At 41.6% G+C, this 18,860-nt stretch overlaps 1 protein-coding gene across 2 annotated transcripts in view; it reads right to left on the minus strand.

Annotated features, from left to right (window-relative positions):
• MAD1L1 (mitotic arrest deficient 1 like 1) overlaps positions 1–18,860 on the minus strand; it is a 376,699-nt gene that overhangs the window by 209,089 nt on the left and 148,750 nt on the right. For both annotated transcript variants that reach the window (XM_069810261.1, XM_069810260.1), the window contains exon 12: positions 6,434–6,574. In XM_069810261.1, the coding sequence (XP_069666362.1) occupies positions 6,434–6,574 (141 nt within the window). The remainder of the gene's footprint in view (positions 1–6,433; positions 6,575–18,860) is intronic.

Consider the following 18,860-nt stretch of genomic DNA (forward strand, 5'->3'; position numbering starts at 1 on the left):
TCCTTCAGAGGCTGAGTACAGGAGCATTCCCATGTCCTTGGAGCATCACACCTAGACAGCAGGTTGATGCCATTAGCACAGTCTCACCTAGGCTCGGTATGCTTCCCACAGACTGAAACACTTCAGACAGCACAAGTCCACCCTAAACTCCCTGCATTGCTAGCACAGGGGATAATTTATATTTATCATTAGTAGAAATTTTTACGTTTAGAGAGAGTCAAGACATGATTTAGTCAGTAAGAAGTAGGGACAGAGTGTCATGGACTGCATCTACACCAGAAGCATGACTTTCAGCAAGAGGTGATGGCAATTACAATCTCTCCCCTTGCTTTTACTGCATTTGAAGCACAAGACAGCAGCAGAGTTGGAAAATGCTTTTCTGTCCCATGCACTCCAATAGCCTACACTTCAATGTGCAGCCAAGAGCGACAAAAGGTTCCTTACAAAAGGTTCCTTACAGCTGCTCGTTGTTCTGCAGCTGGGGGCTTGTCTATAAACCAGCTTATCACAGGCTAGAGATACAGATATTTTCTTAGTCAACGATTTAATTTACTCTATGCAAGTTGGTGTCAGGACATTCTCATTTCTTGAGAATGATGGAGGCTTGCTTCCAGTTAGCTGTGGTCCCTAGGAACTACTGAGTTAAAGCCATTCTTAAACTGTCAGAGCATCCACACACTAAAAATAGCTGTAAAAATCTATCTGTAGTGAAAACAATGCCGGTTTGTGCGGAATACCTCCAGCATAAGGCAGTGCCATGGACTACTCCTCTTGATCAATTACTAACTCTCAGTACAGATGCAAAATGGGGAATGTCCTCAAAAAAATTAATAGTAATTGAGTTTTAAAATCTAGTTCGACCAAACAAAAAGTCTCAGATACACAGAGACAGGCTCTGCTGCAGCATCAACCAGATTTAAGAGGCACTCTTCTTCCACAGAGCAGGGACTGTCACCTTTAACAAATCATTAAGCCCCTCCGTGACTTGACTTCCTCATTTATAGGACGGTTATTTGCAAGGTGCTCTCCCAAACCACAGCCACTGGCAGGTGTAAAAGGGAGGGGAAGAAACTAATGGCTCCCTGACTTGACAAGGTCACTCGGGTCTGAAGGAAGATCAAACATGTGAAAGAAGAGAGAACCCAAGATAATCCATTTTGCAGGACTGCCGGAGGACACGGAGCCTGACCTACTCTCCTTTAGAAAAGAAATGCAAAGGACCGCAGTGGTTTCCGGGAAGGCTCAAGTCTGCCAAGAGATGCCAAAGCGTTCGGGTTCAAAATGATATTTCGACAAGGTGTTTGCTTTGTCAGAAGATGATGTCCAGCCCTGTGACTGCTTCAGCAATCAGTGGTAGCTGATGCATGGACCACATTAGCATCATCTCCAGAGAGAGCCTGTTTTCTCCCACATGAGTCACAGATAAGATGCTACAATGACAGCAGAAGTCTAGGCAAGTGAAACATATGCCATTCTGGAGTGGCAGGAAAGCTCTAGTGACTCGGATTTGCTCCTTACGGACATCCAAAGCGAGCAGAGTAATCTTCTCACTGTTTCTTACAGTTGTCACTGAGAAAAAACAGTGTACAAAGGTTGGATGGCAGCAGAGAGGTAGAGAAAGCAGGCACAAGAAATCTGAAAATAAAAACAAACTCCTCTGTACCTTGCACAGATGGGAGGAAATTTCTCTGTAAAGTTCCCATCATCACAGAAACCCCTTCTGCTATGTAAAGAAGCAATTTACCTTTGAGGTGGAGAGGAAATACAGCAGAGGGATAAAGCAAGATAAACATAAAGTGTGGATCAAAGAGAGAGAAAAAAAAAAAGAAGGTAAAAAAGTGGAAAAGCACTGATGGGGGAAGCTGGGTGAAAGACAAGGAGGAACTGTTAACAGCTGAAATAAACATTTTATTGCATCCGCACTTAAATTTAAGCACTTTAAACACCGGGGTGACTGCTAAGTAACTCCCTTTGCAAGGAGCAGATTTGTGACTAACATCACAAGAATCAACAATGCCCAATTTCACTGCCAGCAGATGCGCGGCAGTTATCAGGTGCAGATAAGGTGACAATAATTGGTCAATGAGTTTTGAGGTCAGCAGTAATGCCTGTGGTGGAACAAAAACACAGAACATATGGCATTTCATGTGCTGAAACTGTCAGACTCATAATTAACTGATTAGAGTACATATGGTGCTCACAGACAGTGTAAATCTCTCAATGTAAAAAATGCTGGAGACCATTGAAGGTGTCAGCATGAGTCTTCCCTGCAAATCTCTCTTCATTAAAGTTTCATACAGAGCCAAGTGTGTTGTAATAAAATCGCTATTAATGGAGTTATATTTATGATGATTTCTCTTTTGTGCAGCTGCATTTAACTTTTCAAACACTAAACTCCACATCAGAGCTTTTTCACAGTAGCTGCTGCATGACAGAAGCTTCTTGTTTTGTCATATTTACCTTGAGATTAGAAGTAACGGGAGCAAGGTAGTAAAAGTTAACCATGGTTGGCAAGAAAACTGTTAATATCACCAGTATCAAAACAAAAACTCATGCCCTGACATAAATACGACTACAATTCTGTTTATTTAAGTGTTTATAGCAGGCTGGCCAGGGACAAACTCATTCCCTCTTCAGTTCCAAAACACACTTTTAAAAAGATGGCGAGTGACACTTCATTAACCACGTGAAATAGGCTGACAACAGCCTGCTTGCTTTTCCAGCCACCATTTCAGATGGCGTTCTTCTTTGCATCTCCCTCCTGCTTTACATTCAACACTCCGTAAAGTGCTTTCTTCAACCAGATCAGTGTTGTGGAGTAGGGCGTGAGGCTGGGGGCGGGCAGTTCTGGGAGCATAAAGCAATCATTTTTGGTCCCAGAACAGACTATGTGTTTGCATGTCCATGCATTAGAGATCCAGCTTTTCTCATCAGCCATCAGTGAAGGGGATTTTAAAAGTTCCCCCTCAGCCTTTCTTTGTCTTCCAGCTCTCTGCCCCATCAGGCTCTGATAGGACTAGTTCTTACGCAGCGACACTGAGTCTCTGAAGTGATCCGGGGTGAAAGCATCCTTCTGTATTTTGGTTTCTAGAAAGGTGCCTGTAATCCAGGCAATGTCTGCGATGCAGATGCAGCAGCGCTCCCAGCAGCTGTCCTGCCCAGCAAGGGCTGGGGAATGAGGGAGTCAGGCACGACTCAGTGTATCACCTAACTCCATCCTCCCAGCATACATTAATAAACCACTCACACGCAACCCTCCAGGGCTTACACACTCCTCTCTCATTCTCTGCGTTCTTTTTAACGGCTTCCTGCCTCCATTTATACATCAAGCAAAGGACTTATCAGAGACCTCATCTCCCTAATGAGTTAAAAGCTGTTGCCTCAGCCCAAAATCTTCCTAGTGCCACGCAGTTTCCTCCTCTTTCCTACTGCGTTATCACTATCACCCCATCTTCACCAGAGAGCCTCCTCCCTCACACAGAGCTGCTACTGGAATGGATGGGAAAGTCTCCATTTTCAGAGTAAGGAAAAATCCCTCTTAAGAACATCCCTTCTTCCCTCTATGGCCTTTATTCAGAGGTGGGGCTGCTGGTAACAGTTTAGGGCAGCCAGAAGAAACAGAAAAAAACAGTATCAAAGGGCTCTCTGCTAGGGAACATAGAAAGAGATTTTGGTAAATTAAGTACTCTGTAGCAAAAAAGGAGAAAAAAACTTGATAAAAGAAGTCAGGGAAGAGAGACATGGTGCATGGTGTGAATTTTAAGGTTTATGAACAAAGCTGAAAGGTAGAAGCTAAAAAATGTAATGCAAGAGGATGCATTTGCCTTAGAGGCTCTAAGGGCTTTTTTAAACTCAGGATGCTCCTGGACCACAGCAATACCTGCAGTGCACAGGGACCGTGCGAAGGCTGCTCCTGCAACAACCACACAGCATTCCCAGTGTATGCTGAGCTGCCAGAAGCACTCCTCTGTGAGCATAACTGTGGTTGCCCACAGTGGTATATCCTCTGTTAACTAGGGATTTAATTGTTTTCCGCACAGTTGGTTAAAAACTTAGCCTAGCAAAAAGTAATAGTGTCAGCCTGGCCTTTTCAGCTCAGATCCATAACTCTCTTTCTTTGCAGCCTCCCCAGACCTTACCTGGATCTAATCAAAATAGTTGTGCACATTGTTGCTTTGCTGCCACGTGCGTGATGCTCACAGATGGGCTATTCTCATTCTTCTGTGCCACTCTACAAGCTGATTGTGTGCTGCCCTCCCAAGCCCATCCACACCAGGGGCTCCCAGGATGCCCCGACCCTTCTGCCACACTTGACTTAAATGTGTCAAGTTCCCTTTTTCCTTCCTTGTCCCAGCCCTCCGCATCAGAGACTGTTTTTCCCACATCTCAGAAACAACTGAGGCTCCAAGGTGCCTCATTCCTGCTGTCTCCTCTGTTTGTGAGATGAGTCATGCAGGTGTCAACATTTCCAAAATTTGTACAGAGGCTCAGCAGAGCTGAGAGGGTGCAGAGCATTATGTTAGAAGTTATTAATAGCTGCTATTGGCCAGTTCTTTGATCTACAGACAGTTGATTACAGCTGCTGCTCCTGATGATGAGACACCAGGAGTCCTGCCTGTACCTCAATTTTCCTTTCCAGTTTTCAGATTTTTACTGAAACAAAAAACTTTCCCCCAAAATTTCAAAATAGATGGGATTCAGCAGTCAACACTACAGTCAGAAAGGCAAACACAATCAAGTGAAGTATAAAGTTTTACTTTACAAGGGGAATATCAGGTCTTTGAATCCTGCTTCTAGCAAGTCTTTGAAAGGCTTAAAGGTTGACATCACGCAAAACAAACCTCCAGAGAACACAGCTCCTTTCCAAAGTTTTCCATGTAGCCCTTAATCCACATCCATGAAAAAAAACTTAGAATTTGTTCCCTATAAATAAAAGGGTGTAGCAATTGGTTCGCACGCTCTTCCGTGCTTTCACCTGAAGAAGAAAAGGTAATTCATTATTGCCCAGAGACACCATGCACATCTGACCCATTCAGGGAAACAATTCAGGAAATCTCCCTGCAACAACCTAGCGCCACTGTTGGAAACAACTAAGAATACAGGATAAAATAGCCACCTATCATTTTATGTCAGCATCATCTAATCCTGCTCTGTCTGGTGGTAAGCAAAATAGTGATCAAAAGACAACATAGAGAAACGTTCTGAGACAGACAAATTCAGGCAAATTTCCATTTCATCTGATGTTACCAGCTAACTTCTCTATCAACTTGCCCAAAACTTCACAGAATTCCTTTTCTGAGAAACAGGGATGAAGTGGATCTATACCATGATACTGATCGATACCACACTACTCTGCTCTGCTTGCTAAGGCTTTAAAGGACATTGGAGCCAGTACTGCCTGACTTAAGTCCCCACCTACCAACACAAGAAAAGAGCGTTTTTAAGGATGCCAGAAGCAACAAAAAGGTTTGTGCACAGTAAGACAATCCATTCTACAGCTTGAACATGAACCCGAGGAGCATCAATTTCTACAAGTTTTACTCCATTTGAATTATGGCATCTATAAATCTGTACAATGGTGGAACTAAGCATGAAGAAAGGAAAACTCACATACTTATGACTATTGTAAAGCCTATGTAATAAAACTGCCAAGCTTTAAGATCACAGACATATTCCAAATATTTCAACTCATGACCACAAAGCCCATTCCACTACAACAAACTACAACAGAGAAGAGAGGAACTATTTGGCAAACGCATGCTAACATTTACCTCATTACAGTCACATTTCAGGTTACAAATTTTCAGAGAGAACTAAAAATAATACAAGAATTCCTTCAAGAAATACTTCTATCTTTGGAAACAATGTTTTTTCTTAGAGAAAACCTAACAAAAAGCATTTAATAGAGTTACTGGTATTCTGGGGTTTTCAGGCCCAGTGCCAAGAAGTAAAGAATTAACAACAGACACATACTTTACTTCTTCAACCCTTGCAGTAAAAGCTCTTCTAAACACACACTCACTCACACTGTGTACAGAAGAGCCTTGCTACACATGCGATATAGTGAATCACTTAGACTAGACCACAGAGAAGACACCACACCTGCTACAATTCATTACCCCTTTACTTGCCCTTTATACAACTTGTCCTTTACACAACCCTTTAACCCGCAGGGACTAGTTGTGACTCCACCCGTGCAGTATAGCCGTGCTTAACACAAAGCAGACTCATCACACCCAAAGATGATTATTCTTGACTCCTGCCAGCTCCAGGTGCAGAATAATAACTTGAGAGTCTTATTGATCCTGGAATTTTGAAGTCTGAATTTTGCAAATCTCTTTTCTGTGAGAGCAGACCACATCACTAGGCAATTCAATCTTAAAGGTCTCAACTACTTCACCCCTGGGGTTAGTGCATGATGGTTCTTTATTACCTCCAGCTCAGTGTTATGAGCATGCAGTTTCTGCACCATCTCCTCAGCCTCACGCATACGGCGGTTCAGTTGGGGCGAGTGCTCCGAAGGGGTCAGCTCGCTGTCGTATGACTCCAGAATTGCTCGCATCCCATCACGCTCCTGTCAGGAAGAACAGAAACCACCTTTAGGGTTAAAGCCCCTGAGCACACTCCGAGGAGAGGGTTTCCAGAACAATATTTGGTATTTTTGCCCATTGTTCCTTCACATGGCAAAGAAACCCTGAATGGATATACACCCATCGTCTTCATATTGGCATCAAGCCACAGACGTGAACACAGAGTTCTAATAAAATAAATGTTGCTGCTCTGAAAATTGAAAAATTGGGCTGTCTTGTGTATATAAAACCACATATCCCTTGCAGGAAAGCAACATGCATGCACTCTAACAAGCAGATGGCAACTGAAAACAGAGCCTGCCTTCTTTTTGGAGACATTATTCTAATTCAACATGGCTGAATGGGTTTCTTCAGCAAAATATTTAGTGTAGTACTTGACATTTTTCCTGCCAAAGAGTTCCAGCAATGAATGAACAGAATTGTCACAACAGAAATGAAACAGATTTGACAACGAACAAAGTGGCTGAGAGCAAATATCCTCTAAATGGTATGTGACTTATCACTTGTAAAACACTGCAATGCTCAGTGTTTATAATAAATACTTTTTCAGAGGTTAATATCTCGCAGACAAAACGTGTGGCTCACTTCGCTCTTTGCTGGCAATTATAACCAAGCATTTGCAGAGAAAGACAAAAAGGAGGATCCCTCTCCCCTCCCTGAGAGCATTCGCACTCCCAGGTATAAAGCTGGGGCTGAAAGCTAAAGGTAAAATTTTTGTGTGGGGCCCTGGTTGAAGTATTTCCTAAAGCATTCCCAACTTCAGACAGCACCTAATGCCCACCTCCAAGGCATTGATGGAGAAGAAGAATGAAGACAAAAGGCTGAAAATTTCAAAAAATCAGGTGTGTTTTAAGGAGATTACCGTTTATGGTGCAATATGCATACAGGGATTAGCCAGCTGATGAAGTGTTTTATCTTTTGACTACATGGAAGAACCTTGATGTTTGTGAGGCTACAGAACAGGGTCAAAGAAGCACAGGCCCTGGGTATAAATCCAAAGAACAAAAACTCCTAGGAAATCTTACAGTGCTGCCTCCCTTCATTGCTGAAGTTTGCTACCTTGCCCTGTTACAGAAATACTCAAGGGCTCTGGACAAACCAGTTCTCTCGTGTGAATTCTGCCGCCACAAAACCCCGAAATATTATTAGAAGATCACTCAGCTTTATAGCTGTGCAGTTCACATCCATACCAGGCCACTGCCGCTACACTGAACCCGGAGCACTTCACAAACCCAGCTTGGCCACACTGAAATGCTTCGCTGGGATCCTGCTCTCTTGGGGAAATCAGGAATTGCCAGGGTAGAAAAAAAAATATCCTTTCCTCTCACCTCCCCCAATGAAACAGGATGTAGTTCAGATAATGAAGGTGATGCTAACTGCTCAGCCAAGCAAGCCCGTATACAAAGGTTATCTCCTCCTTTCAAATCTAAAGGTCAAAGACTGAACATGGATAGCAAGTGTATGCTTGGAAAAGGGAAGGAACATTCAAATTTAAGGTGTGAAAATAAGATGAGGGGCACTGCCAGAGGTACAGCGTGTGTTCAGAGCACGTCACGGATTGAAAGGTCAGCCAAGATGGTTGGGTTGGTCAGCAGGTAAAAGGACCCCAAGACCAAAGGACAGCCTGAGGCTGAAGGAACAGAGATAATAAAATAATAAAGAAAAACAGGTTTTAACATAAATTGTACTAGAAGCTATTACTAGCTCCTTGCTCAGGTCTGAGTGTAGAGAAATACTTTTCCAAGGAAAGAATTATTCATCTGACAGACATATGAAGGGAAATACTTCCATGTTACTGCAGAAGGAGAAAACTCAAACCCAGCCCCAGGACACCTGCCTTGTAATGAACTTGTTTAGCAGAAAGGCAGCAGTACAGGATCGCTCCATCCTCCTCCTCCCCCTCCAGCGTACACACACATCACCCAGCCTGCCCAGTCCACTCTCCATAAGGCAAACTGCTTTTGCGCAGGAGATGACTTTCATTCCCCATTTATTGTAGAATCATTGTCTAGAGCACAGAAGAGAACGTAATGACAGCGTTTAGCGAAGGTATTGGTTTGATCTTTGCATGTTGTTGCAATTAGATCTGCAATTACAGCATCCTCTCTCCTTCTCTACTCCTAGCTGCTCCGCTATCCTCATTTTCTAGTAAGCATATTTCATCGATGTAATAATTTAACACTGGAACGTTCTCTCCATTACGGGAGTGCAGTCCCAAAATCCTTAGCATTTTTGCAACAGCAAACAGGACCTCTAGCAATTCCCATCACACTTGGCTTCCAATTAACTGCTGAATATTAGGTCATTCAAGTCATCCCCAGCAAGATCCTAGCCGTTCCCCAAGCTGTTCAGCTCCAAGGAGGACAAACTTCTGCTTTCATGTTAGGATGGGAAAACTGCATGCAAGCAGGACATCCCTACAGGCTGTCTTTCCCTTAAAATCAACTACAGACTTTGCCCTTCAAAGCCTTTCTCTTAAAGGAAGAGTAAACTTCTCTAGAGAAAACACGCACAGTAAACACAGAACAAGCTGTATTGGAAAAAAAGGTGCTGAAAAGCTGAAATAAAGGGCAGTACAATTAAACACTTGATCCTGGAGTTTAGTTCTCCTCTTTAATTATTTCTAAATATTAATACTGTAATGAAATCAATTCTCAGCTTCCAACAAGTGGTCCCCAGCTCCATTTTTTAAATTTCTCCCCATCAAGAGCACTTACTGAAAGCTTTTCCCTCCCTCCTAAAGATCTTGTTAGTTTGGCAGGAAACAGAAGTTCTTGTTGAGAAGTCCTCTGTCTAAAAATTCCCTGAAATGTAATCCTAATTTAGTAATTGCTGCAATATCTCCTCATCCCACACGACAGGATATTCCCCAAGCCCCATCAAAAACCTCCCCAGGGACTTTAAGATGCCTTTTCTAACCTTTTTCCAATACCTCTGCTTTCCTGCTTTCTATCAGGAGAGTATTCATCAGAATTACTAAAAAGCGGTTCCTCTGGGAATTTCCAAAATTTACCCAGCACAGGGCATCTCTGCTAACTCACCATGGACCCTACACTGGTACACTTCCAGGTGCTCTTTACCTTGACCAATTTTAAATCACACCAGAACAAAGATGCAGCTTACTCTAAACATGCCGTAAAAGCAGATTGGGTTTGATGTTCATTATAAACCTAGGAAATTAATGCCCTACAGCAAATGCTGGTGCGGCAGCTTGCAGCTGTGTTTGAGGAGATGTAAGTTTGAAAAAGAGGAAGGATAGTGATTTTTTTCACAGGTTGAACAGTTTCCCTTTCTTCTGCCAGCAACAGCAAATTCACCAAATACGCCTCCTACTATTGCGTAAGTAACAAAAAGGAAAACACGTTTTACAATCTTAACCAAAAACTAGAGCTAATCCCATGAAAATCTGCTATGGGAAAGTACAGGTTGGCACCTCTGCAAAATGCCATCCTTAAGATAAAGCTTCTCTCCAGTCCTCCCACCAGCTCCTCTGTTCCCTCTATGTAAAACCAAAATTCGACCTGGTTGGCAATTAGCTTGAAGCTAAGGGAAAGTCTCTTTTCCCTTAGAGGGCTACCAGAGTGGTTTAGAAGCAGCAGTAATATAAGTGGGCTCCTCCAAGCCTTTTGGGTTAATTTTAGGGAAAGACCTGAAAACTATTCACAAAAGCCCCATTGCCATCATCCCTACCCAATATCCCCCATGTCACTGAAGCAGTGCTACTGCACAGCTCCAAGGGCAGCCTGCGGCTTCAAATATTCGCACACTGAGGAGTATGAGAGTGACTTCCAGCTGTGTACTGGAAGCAACTGAAGAGTAAAATATAGCCAAAAAAATTTAAAAAGCCATCAGACCTTATATACATACATATAAACTCAGGCCCTATTCCTGTTGATGCTTGTTAGCCCCTCCTCAAACACATACACACAATTCACCACAGACTTTCTAATTAGTTGAAGCAAAGAAAAATCAATAAGAAAGAAATTAAAGTTACAAATCTAACTGAAGTCACTCACACACCCAGGGAAAATTTGTTCCTGGGGTAAAGTTTATCTAGTGTCATAATTTTATTGAAATCCTATATCTTCCTATTGACTTTTATCGTTTCAAGCTGGATGCCAGAGTTATCATTATTAGAGTCTCAGTGTTGCTTGCAGGCCTGAGGTTTGGGTTTGGTGGGTTTTTTTTCCTTTTATAAAACAAGCTGTAATTGTTTGGTTTATTGATCAATAAATCTTTCAACTGCCTCTGTTCACCCAGCTTCTGTTCTGGTAAGTCTCCTGCACCATTCTCTGAAACAAAATATGGGGTTGTTGTTTTTTAAAGAACAGATTGTTTTGTCATTAGCAATGAAAGAGCAGGAATTGTGCCGGTCGGTTCCGATAATGGCTTTTTAATGACAGATTCTAGTCACAGTAAAATCTGCTTTATTTCCACACGAGTGAACTTCAACTATTAATCCACAACCCAAACGCACAGCTCACTTGCTCTCTCACTTCTGCATGGGTTAGAGCCTGGCAGAGGAGACAGACTTTGTAAAGTGGAATCATAATGATATTTCCCACTCGGTGCTTTTTTGATGGTACAGAAATATTCCTGTTCCTAGCATTAGATGAGCTTTTTGTTTAATTAATGATAATTTTTGGAGAATGTTAATAGACTGCTTCATTATAAGAAATCAGTGGCAAGATTTCCCCCTCCTCTTCCTCTCCAGACTCCTAACTCCAAATTAGTTGTAATAAGAGAAAATTTTGAGACTGAAGCAAGATATGGAGCTTCAACATCAAACAGATGCTATTTGCAATCAGGTATAATTTAGCTAACTATTCCTCGTAAAAACACAAATAAAAAGAGAAATATGACTGTGTAACAGAGGTCTATGCTTTCTTGCTTTAAGCTATACAAATACATACAAGGAAAAAGGGAGATGGTAACTGGGGCTTGACCAGATGTTTAACATCAGTAAAATTAGCAGTGTGAGGTGTGGGAACATAAGCCAAAATATGGTCAGAAATAACTGAAGACAACTTAAATATATTAGACTGTGTCAGGACCTATTGACAAAATATACCCTTAGGATACTTCAAAAATTAGTCACGGTAATCTCTGGTCCAGGAGCAACTATTTTTGAAGAACTCGCAAATGGCACGACTGGTCCTGAAAATAGGACAGAGGAACAGATCCAACCTTTTAAAATAAGGATGGATGAGAAGATGCAGACTCTGGCAATTATATATCAGTTCAACATTTTGGTATCTCACAAAATACTTGAAGAAAACATTAACAATAAAATAGCAAGCAGCTAGAGAAGAATTAGGGACAAGAAACAATCAAATGAGCCTTAATATGAATAATATCAAACCAGTCTAATTTCCTTCTTTGACAGGTAACTTGTCTGCTGAATAAAGGCAAACAATAAATGTGATAAAACTCAACTTCAGTGATGTGTTCATCAGAGAGGAGGATTACTATTCAATAACATCTCTGTAATTTAGAGAAACTAATTTGTATCAAGGTGATGGAATTCATGAAAGTGAAGCACAGAGCCCTGCATGTTGTGTAGCAGCACAGACACCAGGTACCATTAATAGGCTGCAGCGCCAGTTGGCATCTACCCCTTCTCAAAACTGCCCATTTGCACCTTCCTCACAGGAACCACGTGCATCCCACTTCAAGCTCCTTGGGATACAGGCAGCTGCCCTATACACCATGGAAAAGCGTTAGCCAGGGAACGTGCACAGGGCTACTGACAATTAACAGGTTCTGCCCCAATCTGATGGCTGGAGGAATCGATAAGGAATTGATACACTGTTAAGCCTTATTTTGTAATTAGGCTTCCCTCTTCAAAGACTATGTTGTTCACATCCCACTGCCTTATGGAAAATGTGGGGGGAGTAAAAACAAAGTGACAGCAAGACCCAAGAAACAGGGGCCTGAAGGCAGAGCTGTGGCTAAAGGCACATTAGGTCAGACTTGGCTATTACGGGAACGCATCTAAGGGAGCAACATCCCCTCAGCTCCTGACCCTCTTGAAGCACTGCTAACAAGAGCTAATCGAGCCTTCCAGAACAGACAAAAAACCCAAGAGTTCTATGCCAAATAAATCCAGCAAAAATTAAATTACCAGAAACTTTTCAAATCCTCCTTGTCTACAGCAGCATCTACTATCACCAGAAGGCAAATGGCTCCCCTTTCTCTTACCACCCTTAACTTTTGTACTAATCATCTTTAAACCAAATTTTTCTATTCCCAAACCTCCAAATAGCTTCCTTCTCAGCTACAGCCGTTTCCCAACATATCTCTCTGTGGCTGACCTATTTTCACATTACTTTGCAAATTAGAACTGACTGCAGACACATATGTATACACACACCATTGACTTTCTACTCAAGACCTCAATTAAAACAGCATTTACAAAAAAGCCCGTTAACTCCATAAAAACATCCAGCAGATTTCACTACCCTTGCACTGACAAGAACATTAGGGAATGGTTTTTCAAAATATCCTTACCTCTCGAATGTGACTTTCTATATATCAAACCTCTGCCTGCATTTTTGCCCCTCAAGCCAATAGAAGGCTATTGCAGGAGTCTAAAGATGGATTTAACCTATAAAGAAGTCCAAGTACCTCCATCTGTATCTAACCTGAATACGTGGAAGAGAGGTCAGAAAGACTCATGTACTCTGTAACCACAAGCACACAGTAAACCAGGAATTAAGCATCCCTGTCTCTCACAACTGATGGTTTTCATCACTTTTTCTGATATTCTCATAATGGAGCCTAGGAAAGGTACCAAAACATTAAGGTTGAACACCAACTTTCCACCGAAGGTTGGAAGTCTGGAGAAAGCAGCCACCAGGGGCAACTATGGTGAGAAGAGGGCACAACCAGGCAGAGAGCCTAAGAAAGACAATCAAAGGCTAATTTGAGGTGCAAGAACAAGGCATTCAGAGACACTCTTAGCTTCCCAACCATAATTTCTTAAATTTTGGAGAGACTTTGCAATCTGACTGCTCTTTTGGCAAACATTCAGCAGGCAGCTTTAAATGTGTACCTATAAATACCTGTGTATCTTACATGCTCTTATATTCCATAAGTTTTTCTCCAGTTTTATAGTTCTTCCTTTCTAGCTCTTGTCCCTCACCTCCAACACTTCTCTGCAGAGGACTAAGGTTGCCTTATATCCTGGTAATGGACCAGAGCAAATAAATCCACTGCAACTCTTTTAATCTGTCTCTGATAAATCCCCTGCTTATTATCTTCTGGAAAATTGTGCATGGTCTCTAAAAGCCTCATTTTGCTTATAGCACACACATATGCTAGCTGACAAGCAATCACACAACTGACACTGCAACAAACTAAATATTATCTGACTAAAATACCCCTGGGGTTCTCGTTTCACCGTGAGTTTAACATGTTTAGTTATGTTTCCTAACCTCCTGCTGCCGTGAAGTAATTTTATGATTTTTCTTCATTTAACTCCCTTCTACCAGAATGCTCACCACTGCCTACCTCTAGCACAAGCTTGCTTTTCTATCTCAGTTTATTTCTCATCTCTTCGTTCAAAAAAAACCCCTCTTCTTTCTACTATTTCTCTTAGCCCCACTGCTCAAGCGGTAGCAATCTTGCACAAGTGTGAAGCTGCCTTATTCACCTGCCTCAGCACAGGGCCACTCTCCATCTGACACTGGTATCTGACACTGTGTACACAGTTCACATTTGAAAAACAGTCATTTCTTTAAAAAAAAAAAAATAAAAATTAACACCATACCTTCTTCAACCTAGCCACTAGATTACCATCACTGGCAGAGGGAAGGAATACAACTGACAACGAAATGTATTCATCCTTACTTAGTGGCAACAGAAAAGTAATATTTTATTCATCTACTTTAAAAAAAAAAAGAAGAAGAAAAAAAAAGAAGAAAGAAAAAGCCGTATTCAACCCTGAAAAGAAAGTTTTTGTGAGGGTACATCAGATTCTTCTATTCTGCCAGTGTCTACAGCACATAAAAATTCAGCCCTATGTTCATTCCTTACCCTCGCATTTCTTTTTCTTCCTGCCTACTAAGTAACCCAGATATTGGCCTCTAAATCTCTTAACAGCCAGTTTCCTGCAGTTTTAACCACTTAAATATCATTAACTCGGGAGAAAAGTAAACTGAACTGTGCTCTAAGCCGGTGCAGTTATCTCTGCAAAAATAGAGGAGGAGGAATCGCACCACTGTCCAGGCTCTGTTCCTGGGGTATTCAGGCTAAAACAGAACTGAAGCAGGAGGGCAAATCTCTTGCATCAGATTGAGAGGACACAAAAACCAGGGTCCTGAGTTCATCCGATCAGCTCAACACAGCACATTCCATTGAACTTGAAAAGTAATTTCTTGGTCCCCTTACGACATGTCAACAACTCTAAAAGTATAGCAGCTGTGGCTTTTTGAAAAAGGCAAAGAAAAAGGGCTTTTAGCTAATGCTTCAGAATATACATCACCTGACTGCTTTATTAGAAAATATTAATAATTTCCCACATTTTACTTAATTCATAAAACATTCCCTCTACTACCCCCAGGGTATAAAAGATGAGCGACTTCAGTAAGAGTTTCAGAAATTGTACATCAAGTTATTTCCTAGGTCACCCATAGCATACCTGTATTATCTTTAAAGGATTCTTGTGGGCACAGGGGACACAGCTCCTTGCCCTCACAGCCCAGCGATGCCTCCTTAGGAAGAGGACACCGCACAGAGAAGACTAAAAGGTCTGGCTATGTATCCGCTGCAATACGACTGTCTGAGGCAAGCGAGTTAAGTAACGTGCACCTTAACACACGTGAAGCCTACAGACACCCACAGCACCTGCACTGCAAATCACCGCATCGTGTCTGACCAAATTTGCAAGCCACAGGCTTGAATGCATCTATACAAAAGGCCCTTCTGATCACTGTATGTTGGGGTTACAATGTTTTCACTTATCTATAACAACTGTTGGAAACTTCCTTCAATTACTGTCCCATAACTACTAGGGAACTGCCCAGAAGCCCACAATATTCATAGATCCACCCTGATGCAGAATACAGAGGGTAAAAAACCCAAACAGCCCACACATACAATACGACATCCAGTGCCTACCCAGCCCTGATGCTCAAGTTGTTGACCAAAAACCATAAAGCATTTTGCTAAGTACAGGAGGCACAGTGTGCAACTTCCAGACTATATAAGCCATCTATAAGGCAAAAGAATACATAAACATATTCTTCTTGAAATAATATAACCATAAAGGGTCATTTCTCACCCAAGCCGTGCTTCCAACAGTAAGACTGGGCTAGCTTAAGGGACAGCTTATTCAATCACACCCAATGATTTATCTAGAGCAAAGCAGTAATAAGCCATTACTTTGAACTAAAATTCTATGACTTACTTGGATGTGGTCAAAATACTAATTTCACATTACGTAACACAAATTTCACTTTACCTACATGATGTGGGTTACATGTTTTAACCCTTTGAAAATATGAATGAACAGTCATTTTAACGCTTTGAGTAGATAAGCCAACTAAAAAGGTTAAAACACAAACTGCACCAAGCAACATTTCCTCAGGGTTTTTTTCAGATCAGTTTATTCTCTCAACCCAGAGCACATTTCAGACAACACCCACACTACATGTCTCATTAGCTTAATCAGGAGCCATCTTCAGGGTTTGGTCTCAGACAGCAAGTAAACACCACAAAGCTCGGCTACTCTTTAACCTTGTGAACTGCACTTCTGAAACAGTTTTCTGCACTTAAAATAGAAAATGTGCCACCTCTGGATTGCAGCTTCTCAAGCAGAGGTTTGTCATATGCTGGCACTTGAATCCCATATAAATGTCAGTGCAGGCTGGCAGAGAAGACCATGAACCACCCTTCTGTGCCTGGGATCCCGTTCCTTGAGACCCAGATATGGCGAAGAACAAAATCAGATGCTTAAGAACCAGGTACAAGGACCACATCAGGCAGGTACAAGATTATGGTGCTTTGCCACCATTCCAGGTGCACCTTCGCCTTGGGTTTCCCAACTCCAAAAAAATGACATTTAATAACTCCTTTTGAAAAGCAAGCTCTCATTGACAACTCCTCTGGATATTTTTATTGATGATGTAAATATCCACTCTCTTTCTGAACCCTGATAAATTCCTGACCTTGCCAGTTTTCTGGTGGAAATGAATCCTATTGCTTTTTTCATTGCTTGAAAATGTATTTTCTTTTATCAGTTTTTAATTTGCCACCTTTCAGCTTCATTGAACACCTTTGTTCTTGCATTGCACAGACAGGGAAAACAACAGCTCCCAAACAACTTCTCTAAACCATTCATTCATTAGACTCTGCGCTTTCAACTTGTCACCTCTTATTCAACTACTTTTTAAGGTAAACAAGTCCAATCTTCAGTTTTCCAGCAATAACTGCTTTCCCGGTTTTTCACATTCTCATCAGCCGTTTCTGACTGCTGCTCTCATTCTGCAGCATCCTCACCTGAAGTGGGCTGATGAGGAATAAATGAAGAGAAACAGTGAGGATGCACTGCAAGTCGCTGGTCCCTTCCCCACCTCTCTCTCTGAGTTAACAGGTAAACCCTCACCCAGCTTCTGGCTGGCTCAGGAGCTCGTGACCCCGACACCTGCTGCCCATCAAACTCTTTCACATCCAAGTTACCCACAGACCCCGCTCCGCCAGCACGTCCCCACACACGAGGACCCCCTAACTGTGCTCAGTGCCAACTACATGGGTTGGCAAACACCTACGGCTCAACAACTTCAGAGGGCTCAGCCCATCAACGGAGAAGCAGGACAAGATGCTCTCCTAAAAGCTGCTGAGCCAGGGGATGGCAAAAGCCCAGCAATTTGGTTTGAGAACATGGCAGGCAATCACCTCCTCAACGACACCTAGCAGACAAGAGAAGAGAAGAGAATGCATGTCTACATCTACGAAGGAACCTCCAGCTCTTGTGACAACAGCCCACATATACAGATCTCCTCAAATTTTAAACATTTCAGAAATTAAACTATTACCCTTAAAATAGCCCACAAGTTAGTAGACCTAGTATTAATATTAGCTGCCACTCAGTGAACACCTTCCTTTTACAGTGTCACCAGAGCGCTGGTTAATTCACACAGACAAAACGATGTTCCTTTCTTTGTTCTCCCTCCACTGCCTCTGCAATATTAAGTCAACAAAATCTTCCCTCAAAACTGCGCTGACATCAAGAATGTTATGCTCAAACCATTAGACAAAACGTGAAGCACTGAAGTCATGCTTCATTAAAAACAAGTGGAAAAATCAGTTTACCAGAAGAAAAACATTATTTAGGAAATATATTCATTATATACATCTGAAAGAGAATGATGATTAAATGTATAAGACCAAAACATTCATCAGTCTTTCAATTAATATTTGACCACAAAATTATGCACGTTCCTATTTATTTACATTTTATTTTCAACAAAACTACATAGCAATAAAGAGCAGAACGACAGTATAAAAAAAATCTACTTTGTTGCAAACTAAAACCATTGGTTTCCTTTCATACTAATGAACTGCCACGTATCAGAGAACAAAACGGACTATCAGCTTCTCTACTTCCAGGCACAACTTCATCAAAGTGAATAGAATATGGTATAATCACAGAAATGATTGTCAAAAGAAAAGACACAGTAACAGAGGGAAGAAGTCTCTCCCTGTCACATAACATCACGGAAGGAGCTGCTAAATAGCAGACAGTTAATGATGAAGATGAACTCCTACTTCCATACTGCAACACACCCACGATGCAGAACTTTCTGGATAACGTGGAGGCACTCATGTTGAAATTTAGCCTTTCCTACGTTCCACATACCAGAAAGGTATACCAAAGGACACTCAATCCACCACAGGCAGAATTACAGAATTTTTAATTTGCAATCAAGTAACTCCTCAAGAAGACAAAAAGGTGAGAACAGACCCATTTGCACTGCAATATTTAAGCATACAACACTCATGACTACATTTTCCCATCTCTGGAAAAAAGTCCATTGTGATGTGTCAGGAAATACTGTCAGAGCTATTTTTATTATCCTAAATAAAAAAAAGTTTAAAATGAAGTCACATATCTGTTGCTATATTTGGTTCTTCTGCTTCCATTTGTGAAATACCTTTACATCATTTAATAAAATGTCTTCTCTCTAATTGCCTTACAATAAAAATAACCTGGCCAGCGCTCTCCTGACTTAGTAAAATCTTTCTCAAATACAGCTTTATCTTACCAGC

The sequence above is a fragment of the Haliaeetus albicilla genome, chromosome 22 (assembly GCF_947461875.1).
Source record: "Haliaeetus albicilla chromosome 22, bHalAlb1.1, whole genome shotgun sequence".
Lineage (NCBI taxonomy): Eukaryota > Metazoa > Chordata > Aves > Accipitriformes > Accipitridae > Haliaeetus > Haliaeetus albicilla.